This window comes from Natator depressus, chromosome 6 (assembly GCF_965152275.1).
Source record: "Natator depressus isolate rNatDep1 chromosome 6, rNatDep2.hap1, whole genome shotgun sequence".
NCBI classification, from domain to species: Eukaryota; Metazoa; Chordata; order Testudines; family Cheloniidae; genus Natator; species Natator depressus.
Window position 1 is genome coordinate 83,309,617 of NC_134239.1, and position 12,476 is coordinate 83,322,092.

The 12,476-nt window shown below is 38.1% G+C and overlaps 1 protein-coding gene across 4 annotated transcripts in view; it reads left to right on the top strand.

Moving 5' to 3' along the window:
* AKAP6 (A-kinase anchoring protein 6) overlaps positions 1 to 12,476 on the top strand; it is a 393,441-nt gene that overhangs the window by 163,708 nt on the left and 217,257 nt on the right. For all 4 annotated transcript variants that reach the window (XM_074955832.1, XM_074955831.1, XM_074955834.1 and 1 more), the window contains one exon: positions 5,337 to 5,459. In XM_074955832.1, the coding sequence (XP_074811933.1) occupies positions 5,337 to 5,459 (123 nt within the window). The remainder of the gene's footprint in view (positions 1 to 5,336; positions 5,460 to 12,476) is intronic.

The window sequence follows — 12,476 nt, forward strand, 5'->3', positions numbered from 1 at the left end:
CCATGTCAAGTTTTAAATTTAAACAATTTGTCCTGTAGCTTTGTTTTTAAAAAGTGCAAATAAAACTGTGGGTTTTTTTACACAAAAGAAAAAATGTATGTTCCACAGTCGCACAACCTGTAACCAATAAGTGCACATTTCAGAAATGTATCAGTGCATTCAAACAGAAGGTCATAATGGAAAGTGCTCTGTATCCTTAGCTATGGAGGTTGCTACCAAATATCCACTATGTAGCATTTGACTTTTCCAAATATAGCATAGTAACAATATTACTAGGAATCCAGTGTCTGGAATAAAATCAGTGCTGAGTTTACAAGGACAATACGGAGCAGTTACATCACAGAACTGATTCAGCTGGTCTCAAAGAGAGAGATCCATTTACACTGGAATTCCCTCCCACTCTCCTTTTTTCTCTCTCCTGGGGAGTTCTTGTTTTTATAGCAATTTTTTTGCTATAATGTGAGTAACTTTGGGATTTCCAGATTCCAAAACATTGTGATATATCGTATCATAGTTTAATTATAGGCATCATAGTGTCTGGATTAGATACATAGCTATTATAGGTCAGCCTTGCTCCACTGAAGCAATTGAAGCTGATTTACACCAGCTGAGGCTCTCTCTTTCTATCTTAAAATTGTCTGAAAAAGCTGTGTAGACAAAGAAACAGGTAAACCACAAATACAAAAGAGAGAGAGAGAGTGGTAAAAATTATTAATGATAGGGATGTACAGCCATTTCTGTTAGATGTACGACATGAGAAAAAAACATGGCAAAATATTATTGTGTATATTTTGCTTTCCTATTTTATTTGTTTCATTGATCAGTCCTGAGTCTGGGTTCATGATTGCACACTAAATTCCATTCTTTTGCATGGTGTAATTAGTCCTGTATTTCATTTTCTGACTGGATTGCATTACATTTTTTTTTCTAGTGTTGCAGAGTACATTTTTTTTTATCAAGAGGCAAATCTTTCTCCATATTAGAACTTCCTTTCATGGATTGAGAACTGGTTAAAAGACAGGGAACAAAGGATAGGAATAAATGGTAAATTTTCAGAATGGAGAGGGGTAACCAGTGGTGTTCCCCAAAGGTCAGTCCTAGGATCAATCCTATTCAGCCTATTCATAAATGATCTGGAGAAAGGGGTAAACAGTGAGGTGGCAAAGTTTGCAGATGATACTAAACTGCTCAAAATAGTTAAGATCAAAGCAGACTATGAAGAACTTCAAAAAGATCTCACAAAACTAAGCGATTGGGCAACAAAATGGCAAATGAAATTTAATGTGGATAAATGTAACGTAAAGCACATTGGAAAAAATAATCCCAACTATACATACAATATGATGGGGGCTAATTTAGCTACAACTAATCAGGAAAAAGATCTCGGCGTCATCGTGGATAGTTCTCTGAAGACATCCACACAGTGTGCAGCAGCAGTCAAAAAAGCAAACAGGATGTTAGGAATCATTAAAAAAGGGATAGAGAATAAGATGGAGAATATTTTATTGCCCTTATATAAATCCATGGTACGCCTACATCTTGAATACTGCATACAGATGTGGTCCCCTCATCTCAAAAAAGGTATACTGGCATTAGAAAAGGTTCAGAAAAGAGCAACTAAAATGATAAGGGGTTTGGAATGGGTCCCATATGAGGAGAGATTAAAAAGGCTAGGACTTTTCAGCTTGGAAAAGAGGAGACTAAGGGGGGATTTGATAGAGGTCTATAAAATCATGAGTGGTGTGGAGAAAGGAATAAGGAAAAGTTATTTACTTGTTCCCATAATATAAGAACTAGGGGCCACCAAATGAAATTAATGGGCAGCAGATATAAAACAAATAAAAGGGAGTTCTTCTTCACTCCAGCGCACAGTCAACCTGTGGAACTCCTTGCCTGAGGAGGTTGTGAAGGCTAGGACTATAACAGGGTTTAAAAGAGAACTGGACAAATTCATAGAGGTTAAGTCCATTAATGGCTATTAGCCAGGATGGACAAGGAATGGTGTCCCTAGCCTCTGTTTGTCAGAGGGTGGAGATGGATGACAAGAGAGAGATCACTTGATCATTACCTGTTGCATTGGCCACTGTCTGTAGACAGGATACTGGGCTGGATGGACCTTTGGTCTGACCCAGTATTGCCGTTCTTATGTTCCTAGACCCAATTTCGTCAAAAACATTTCTGAAAATATATATGTTTTTTAGGAAATATCCAACACAAACGGCATGAAGATAGCCCCTTTTTTGTGTTTTACTGTACATCTTCAACATTCATTAGGTATTCATCGTTCTAAATAGGATGTTTTGTTACTGCTAGCCAGTCAACAGAGCGGTAATCACATCTTCAGTAAGGTCTAGGTTGTGACTTGGAGTGTCTCGCAGGGTAACCATTGAGCTGGTGCTAAGTTTATGCACCATCCTTTGCTCAAGGCTGTGCCTAAAAGTATGCTTTAGCCCTAAAGTAGCAATACCTATTGTTTATCAGATGGAATAAGCAAGACCCAAATGTGTGCCTCAGTGCTTAAAGTGATAAAGGAGCAGCATATTGTTTGAAAATACTGATTTTGTTTTTAAAGTTTGTATGTAGCCAGGCCTTGGAATAATGCCAAAGAGAAGACCTGAAGAAGAGCTCTCCTCGAAAGCTTGTCTCTCACCAACAGAAGGTGGTCTAATAAAATATTATCTCACCCACCTTGTCTCTCTGAAGAGAAGTAGAAGTTCAGCTTCAAGAGCAGGGTTGTAGTCTAGTCTTTAGCAATAGACCTGATCCAGTTGACTGTATTTGCATAGGTTTCAATTTCCAGTGGAGCTGCCTTCCAGGCAGACATGAGTCATGAGTCTGGCATTGGGATGATAAAGGTGTCTCTTTGTCCACTAGCATCAGGCTATTAAAATAAATAAGTTGGAGTCCTAGGCACTACTGTGAAAAATTTTTGAAAAACATTTTGATCATTAGTTTGTGACAAATGAAGTAGGGATTATGGTGAATTTAGTTTGAGATAAACACATGGAAAATATGAAAAAGAAATCTCCTATCTGATCTAGGCTCGCATGTATTGTCTTCATTTCCATTGTCATGTGTTTAACTATATGGGTTTTCCTTTTAATTTTACCAGAAGTCAAATGACAAGTCAAGTAAAATTGTGGTCTTAATTTAGTTGCGGGGCATCCAAATCTGCATTATGATGTTCCTTAGCACTTATTTGCAAAAATAGGCACATATTTGAATGTTCGGATGTAAGATTTAGAAATCCAATTTAGATGCTTACAATTGAGCATTGGGTTCCCTCCTTAAGATTTTGTAGACTGACAATGCTCCATTAGGCCTCCAGATGGTGGTGTTTACCCAGACATTGAGATTCAGGAGCTGGACAGTGTTATCTATCCTCTGACAGTCATTTTCAGTGTCAGGCTTTTAGTTTTTTAAATTATTTTCAGTTTCTACAGATGTGTTCTTTGAATGGTTTCAATAAAATTTTATAGCGATCGTTTGAAAAATAGTAGGATTATTGTGATTTGTGTTTTGTAGCAGAAAATATTTCTCTGACAGGGACGTAGCTTGGGTTAGAGCTCCCCATTCTATCATCATGCCTCTCCTTTCCTTTAGCTCTCTCCTCAGTGCCCACCACCAACCCATTTATTTTTAGTGGGGATTTTAATGTCCATAATGTTGTTGGAATTTTTATCTTTTTTTAAACAAAAAGATTCTGGCTCCTCAGAGCTTTACATGATATTATCTATATATTTAGTAAGGCCCAAAACACCCTTCAAACATTTCCTACCCCACAACGCAAATGATTCAGGACATAAACCTGTTGTGGGTTGTCTCCCCCCATGTGGTAAATACAGGCATATTAAATGTGGCACATTTTGTAGCAGAGAGAGAAAGTATTTGACATCTAAAAGGCTAGTACTGGAGGGTTCCGAAATTCAATATGGAAAAATACAAACTGGAGCTGCCTTTTGTACTAGTGCGTATCAGCATTACATGCTTGAAATCTTGAAATATTTTTTGAAAAATTCTGCTAAAACAGTACTTTGTTATGGGGGTGTAATATATTACTTTTTTAGTAAAATACATGAAACCTGTACAAGAGAGCACCTTTATTTTGTGTGTGTATGTATATATGTCTGCCTGTGTATGTATATATCAAATCACCTTGTTTCTGAGATAGCATCACTAGGATGTGGCAAGCAATCAGTAATGTGGTTTGTAGTATTCTTCTCTGAGGCCCAGAGGGTAGAGCCCTGTTCGGTGGTAGTTCTGAATTTTTTTTGTTAAAATTTAAAACTTTTGGCAAATAAAAAAAATCTGTTTGGGGTTGAACTAATTGTTTTATTTGACCTGAAAGATTTTTTCCCAAGCATTTTTAAAGAGTTAGAGGAGTGCCCCTCTCCCCCCACCCCCGATCACCTTTAACCCAGTGGTAAGGGCATTCACCTGGAACAGGCATTTTAACCCAGGCATTCACACAGGAGCGGGGAGACCTTGGTTCCAGTCCCCCGCTCCAATGAAATTGAATTATTTGTACAAAGGGGAACAAATGATAATGATACATTGGTTACCTCACAGAGCTGTTGAGGGCATAATTTAATTAATTTATGGGAGGTGCTCAGATACCAGAGTTCTGAGTATCCTAAACAAGCCTATGAATAAATAAAAATAAAACTAATACACCAGTGCTAGCATTATCTTAAGCAATTCTGGGATGGTCATATTAGATGAACATACTCGTAAAATCTCTCGTAAGTCAATGTAAACATCATGGCCACGCTACCCTCTCAACCTTCCCTTGACTCACGTTGAACAGAAGACTCTGGTGGAATTATCTGCACTCAAAATGGGCCTTACAGCATCATCCAGTCATGTAAAGTTAGGGGCATCATTTAATAGTGCCTTTCATAAAAGACCACCAGTCCTTACATTAAATGCTGCACATTCTGCCTTGTATATCACTAGAAGGGATGCAGCTGCCACATCTGGTTGCCTGAATAAGGGCTTCCAACCCATCTTTTATCATAACCCAGGCCTCTCACACAAATCCCCCTCACTTTTAAAACCCCATTTTTTTTCCATCTCGCCACAATCTAATGAATCTTTTACACTGGCCTGTCCCAAGAGACCACCTTAGATTATCCCAGAACACACTGAGCACAGTCTTGCTCCTCCTTTATTAGACCACCAACCAATTTTTATCATTCTTTGCATGGTTGTTGAGGACAAGATTTCACTATGCAATGCTCTGTTGGTTTAAAAAAATAAAGAGCATGCTTTTTCCAGATTGTCATTGTACTAACAAATATGTTTTTCTTGTTCTTTCTTTTTTCTTATCTGGTAAGGGGTTTGTAAGCAAGCTGGATGAATTCATTCACTGGTTAAATGAAGCCATGGAAACGACAGAGAATTGGACTCCTCCTAAAGCAGAGACAGACAGCCTTAAACTGTACCTTGAGACACACTTGGTAGGACAAGATTACATTGTGATTGCTATCAGTAATTGAAGTGTTCTGCTGTGCTTTTTGTTCGTAGATTATTGTTTCTAATTATTAGTCAACATATTTTAATGCCGTATTTACAGTGTTGCAAATTGAAGTAGTATTCAAAATTCCAACAAATTCACTTTTTGAAGACAAAAACAAAATTTCCTGCATTCTTTAGCAACCATAGTGTAGCAAAAATCTCTTTGAAAATGCAATTAGAAAAAATTATATTGCAATTCAGAGATTATCCTCATATTGAAAGAAAAGGGAAATAATAAAAGATAAAAGTAAAATTATATTTCTCCTGGCCAGTATTAATGAAGCTCTAATTTATTTTTTCTGTCTGCCACATTTTTAATCATAGTACAGAATGATTTAAATAAAATACTTGAAATTATTATTTCAATCATTTTAGCGGATGTGCATTTTCTATCATGTAACTCGCTATTCTTGCTGTTGTGCAAAAAAACCAAAACATTGTGTGGAAGTAGAAAACACTTAGCGAAATAAGATCTGAATGTAGTACAGGCAAGAATTATAGATTGAGAGGCATTGGATAAGCCTCATCAGGTTTTTACTGAATACTTCTAACAGCTGCTGCTGGTTACAAGCAGGTGAAAACCAACTACAGTAGTTGAATTGTAGTAAAATATGAAAAGCAACCATGTTAGATGAAATGAGATTTTAGATGCTGAAAACCTCGTGCTTAGATTTTTCACACTATTATCAAACATATGGGGCAGAGACCATGTCTTCCTATCAGTTTGTATGGTGTAATGGAGTCCCATTACTGATTCAGACCTTTGTTACTAACCCAATATAAATAATAATGAAAATGCCTCCTTAAAGGAAAAGTCTTGTGATTTAAGGGGCATATCAGAGCTCTCCAGGAAAAGTATTAAATACAATCTGTGTATGTGTGTTGCAGAATTAATTTTCAAGACAGTCTTCTTCTGCAGCCCAATTGAATAATGCAAAGTAGGAGCAAAAATAAATAAATAAGCTCCTCCATTTCAAAGAATTGGAAATCAGTGAGTTTCAATACTCTGATACAGTAAATTCTGTTGTTCGTTTATTTCTATTAATTTAATGGTCGGCCTGACCACCATTAAATTAAGCAGTTAAAAAAATGGAACTTACCCTGCCACAACTTTAAAACTCTCTGATCTCCAGCTTTCAAGCATAAATTGACATTTTTCATGCCCTTTATTGATGTTAATCATTTCCATCATAGTAGTGCCTAGAGGCATTGTGCTAGGCACTGTGCACGTAGGTAGTAAATAACTGTCTCTGGACCAAATAGTTTGTGATCCTGCCATGTATTTTACAAAAGTTCCCTTGGGCTAACATGAAGCTCCATAGACTTTGGCCCCATGCAAGTGCAGGGATCTGACCACGCACCCACCACACACTGCAGGATCGGCACCTAAAAGTCCTGGGTCATTTCAGTTTGTTCACTCCTACTCTACAGTATTAAACTCTCTGGAAGATGGCTTTCTCTGGGCTAGATGGACATAACTGCACTGTCCCAAGAGCAGGACAGAAACGAGGCTGTGACTTTCAGTATCTATTTCCCCCTCGCTCAATGGGGGAAGTCATCCGTACCAGCCCTCTTACTAGCACAGATTACTTGAAAGTCTGCCCCAGCTCCAGAGCATGGGCCAGTGCATTGTGGGAGTTGGAACCAAAATTACTCTCTCCCTATCCCTGCCTGTACATACGCTACCCACCACTGTGGGATGGGCAGGAGCAGCCTCATGGTGGCTTCTCTTCTCCTTCAGGATTCACCAATATGTATAGTCTGCATGGGAGAGTGGGCATCTTACACCCCCTCACTTCTCTGTGAAGGTGCACAGGAGAGATCACACCTGAGCCTTAGACCTTTGTCTATCATTTCATTAGATTATTTTAAAGCCATTAAAAATCTATCACCAGAGTGTTCCTGATGCACAGAGTACTTTACACGTTTCGCGTGGGGGGGGGGGGAGTCATTTTCATGAAGTAAGAGTGGTCCTCCCCTCCCCCAAATCCTTCCATGAAGTAGTAGAGTATATAATACACTACAATTTCAGTCTGTGAATATACCTTGATGGCATGTATATTGTCAGTCTATGTAAGCAATTTGTTGGACAGCACGGAAAAGTAGTAGTGATCCTACAGCCTCATTTCTCCTGGGATTTAAAAAGAACATATGCCATCATATTCCTTTCTTTGCAGTAGAAGATTGAATTATTAAAATAAGAGAGATTTTTGTAATAGGAAGATAGAGTTATTCGTATTAATTAGAATGTCAGCTTTTCACTGGTATTGGTTTGACAGAAATTCCAATCTGTGTTTAAACAGATGTATATGAACTTCAATTCACATTCAGTTCGGTGTTAAAATTCCTCTTGATTTAGCATTTTAAATCAATGCTGATTAAGGGCTTGGAGGGAGCGGGGAGCTTACCTCCCTCAAAGTTTCTTGTTTTACAAGACAGGTTCTGCAAATTTGAATGCCATCAGCTTTTTTTGATGTCTTCTGAACAGAAGGCACTATGTACCTTGCAGGCTAACTCCTAAGCGAGGTTCCAGGTTCCTCAGCACTACCTCAGGGTTTCTGCACTGACATCCAGTTGTGAGTTGACTCTCTTTCAAATAAATTAATAAAATGAATTTGCCTCTCTCCTATAGGTTAATCTACACTAGCTATCTTTGTATTCACAATTATCAGTGGAAGCTGCAATATAAACATGACTCAGGCATGTTTACCACAATCTTACCAGATTGTGTATTATGGCGACAAAGTGGGCTAGTGGAGAAAAGGCTCTGCCTCAGATTATCATTGCTGCTCCTGGCCCTGCTCTGACTGAAACATATGGCCACAATTAGGGTTGCCAATTTTGGCTGGACGTATTCCTGGAGGTTTCATCACATGACATAATCTTTAATGAAAGATTAATTTTTAATTCCTGGAGACTCCAGGGCAATCCTAACCCTAGCCACAACAGGGAGCTGGATGTCAATAAAAGGGGATATTTTGTACTTGCCACTTAACTCCCCACTGCTGCCACATACAGGGAAGAAAATAAAAAGAATCTCAGATGAGGAAAAGGTTTATTTGCTCCCTTTTTGTCTATTGGCTGAGGATGCTCTAGCAAAGATAGTACTGGTAACAGGTTTCAAGAGACCTCTCAAATTTTTTGTCATGTCACCTGGACCATCATTTCAGGACCTCAGCATGTGACTATTGAATATAAATTATTTGAATATTAAAGCTGAATTTTAACTCTCCTCTTGCTAAAATAAATAAAGCTAGCACCACTGAATGGAACACTCACATTTAGCTTTCTGGGGAAATGGAGAACCGTAACAATTTGTAAGGGATAAAAAACCTTTGATACATAAGCGACTAGTCTGAATCCAAGCTAAAATGCTAGTGAACAAAAATCAGCCAGGTTTACGTGAAATTAACTATTAATTTCAGTCCAGTTCCTAGTGGGGGGAAAAGGTCCATATCCCAAGAAAAAAACATTAAAAATGTACGCTTCTGCTCACATTCTCAGAGTGTACTGTATTGTATTGGCATGACGAATAACAGTTTTCATAAGAGTTGGTCTTTCAGGTAAAGGTTGAGACGAATTGCTGGAATAAGGAATTTTGTGCTGCTGCTGTGTTCTGCAAATACAAGAGAGATCTGTGCAGTCTTGTCAATCTAGCATCTTGTAGGAGCTCAGAATCCATTTCTAAAAATTCAAATGGTGAAAAAAATCAGCTCTGTGCCCACTCCTGTGACAATGCTCATTAAATTCATGCACACATAGATATAAAAGAATACCGGCAATAACTACCAAAAAGTATATAGAACCACTTGGAGACACCAACCTAAAGTGCATATACTTTAAAGATACAAACATGATCTAGAACATGGATTCTCAACCTGGGCTTGTGACCACCCATTTGGCTACATAGGAGGAGAGTTCTAGCTATATGAGCTAGTTGGGATGAATGTCCAAGTACGTAAAACACCAAAAACCACTTTTCTGGGCATGGACCTAGAAACATTGGCAAGGTATTTGTCAAAAATTAGTCATTCTCTGAAGGGACATAAACAAAGACTAGTTTCATAGCTTTCTCACTGACAATTCAGAGGCTCTAAGATATCCTCAACTCTAGGAAAATGGGTGATGGCAGTAGTGATAGCATCCAAATACACAATTATCAGATATTGGGAAGGATGGAAAATACCTTCATAAGCCCAACAGACGAAAAAGATGACCAACACTATAGAAATTGAAAAGCAAATCAGAAAAAATTATGTAAAAGTCTGGATATTTTCTTAGAGAGTGATTCACATGAGGGTAACATGATGCTTATGGTACACTGTTGCCAACATCATTTTTCCTGTCTCTTTCTCTCTGTCCTCCTTTTGTTCCTTCTTTTCCCCTCTGTTTTATAGTTTTCCTTCTAATTATTTTATTTAAATGCTGTCCTATTTTGTGGCTCCTGATTCCTGTTCCCCACACAGCTGAAGACTGCTTGAGGTGGAGGCATCAACAGGTGACTCCATGGGGCTGGGTAACACATGCTCTTGCAGCTCAGTTGGATGCTAATGGGGCAAAGGATTGAAGCTTGGTTCTGTGACCTACTGCCTGAGCCTGTAGTCTTGTACATGTGAGCTGTTCTTTTTGGCCAGCAGCTTTAGGGGCCACTGAGGGAGCCGGATCACATGGAGAGTGATTTTTTCAAGGAGCCAGCTACTGCTTTATCCAAAACCATAGGAACACATTTACAGTGGGGAAGAAATACAGATATGGAATCATGCTTTAACCTTCTGTCCAATTCACTGGCTTGAGGCTTCCAAGCGGGGACAACCCCCCAGGTTGGAAAACTGCTTTAGACCTTTAAGTAGTAGATTTAGAAACTTACCATTTAGGACATGAAGCCATGCAACTGGTGTGGAATAAGATAATATTTCACTCAGAAATAAAGTTGATGAGTTAGATAATACAGCTCATGTAATAAAACCTTGAAGATTGCTGCATTTATTGAGCACATAGAAAGACCTTACCAAGAAAGAACCTTTGAAAAATGGTTTCTGATTTGCTTTATCTTTCATAACTCTTCTGTTTCAGGTTTCAGAGTAGCAGCCGTGTTAGTCTGTATTCGCAAAAAGAAAAGGAGTACTTGTTGCACCTTAGAGTCTAACAAATTTATTTGAGCATAAGCTTTCGTGAGCTACAGCTCACTTCATCGGTTGCTGAAGTGAGCTGTAGCTCACGAAAGCTTACGCTCAGATAAATTTGTTAGTCTCTAAGGTGCCACAAGTACTCCTTTTCTTCTGTTGCAGTTATGCTGATTTCTGCCCATTGGCTCCCTGATCAAAATCAGCTTCTAAACAGACTTCATGCACAGGTTTTGGTGGTTTGCAAATCAGTTTTAATCGAAAATAGCATCCTGAAGGCAGCTCATGAAATGAAAGCATCTATCTAGATTATACTACCTCGCTTCTTAAACCAAATGAATTTCTTACCAGCCCAACAAATAAGAATTCAAACTGATGTTCTTTACCCTGCCCATTTAAGAGGTTGCTGAAGTGGATACGTTATCACTTTTATTCCTCAGAGGAAACCATTGCTTTTATTAGAGCACAGAAAAAAGTAAGTGAGGATATGAGAGTGACTATTGAGAAGGACTCAGACAAAATGTATTTTTAAAGTGTGAAATTCACTGGGGCCTTTTTTTTTTCTTCATATTGTAATATTTACTTTTACCGTTTGTTACTAGCATGACTTTGCTTTATTTGATTTGCTTGTGCCAGCTTCCTAATTATAGGGCTTTCTTTGATGTGCTCTTGGATCTTTAGTCCACTGGTGGTTCTGTGTCCTGTATCAAACTTAGCACGAGATAACCTGTGAGGGACTTTATAATGAAAATCCACAAAGAGTGCAGCATCACCTTGTTTAAAATAATTTGTTGCAATGCTTTTTAACTTTAAGAAGAATATGTGTTCCGGGTTATCAGTGAAAAGATCCAATGTACATCTTTAGTGACAGATCTCTTCTACTGAATATTTATTTTTCTACTCTTCTTCTATATGTCCCCCCTTCCCTTGAGGTGTTTGTTCATCTCATACCTCCTAAAGGGATTGGTCCAATTATCTGACAATTTCTGTAACTTATAATATGTATATTTCTAACTACTTAACACATTCAGACTTTCTTATTCTTATGTCAAGAATTACTGGAATTGTTCTCTTTCTTTTTAAGATTTTATTTTATATAGACAGATATGAATGATAATTTGTTACAATAATAAAAGTGTACTAAAATTTAAGGAAAAATAGCGAGCTAATTAAAGTAATTATAATTAAGGCAATGGCTGATCTCAAAGCTTTCCCTTATCATATTAGGAAATGGTCTATCAAAACATAGTTGATATTCAGGTGCCAACATTTAGATTGTCATATTTTAAGTGTTATGTATTTTGTTGAAGGAGACCAGCAAACGTTTATTTTCAGTTGTGTAGTTTAGCCTGAGTCATTTTCTTTTGTGTTTTGATAGTCATTGTTGCAAAATGGAATATTGGATGGTGATTAGAGCAGGGGACTAAAAGTGTGGACTCCAAGATTCTGTTTCTGTGTGCAGCACCTCTGAATACCAGGCCACTTATTAGGTGCTTAAATGTGGATTTAGGTGCATAACTTTAGGCACTGAAGATGTGACATTGTGGCCTTAATCTCTCCATGTCTCAGTTTACCCATCTTTGTATGGCCAAATTTATATTCTTATAAATATAACTGAGTTCAAAAAAGAACTAGATAAGTTCATGGAGGATAGGTCCACCAATGGCTGTCAGCCAAGATGGTCAGGGACACAACCTCATACTCTGGGTGTCCCTAATCCTCCAACTGCCAGAAGCTGGGATTGGACAACAAGGGATAAATCACATAATTGCCCTGTTCTCTTCATTCCCTTTGAAGCATCTGGCACTGGCTGATGTCGGAAGACAGGATACTAGG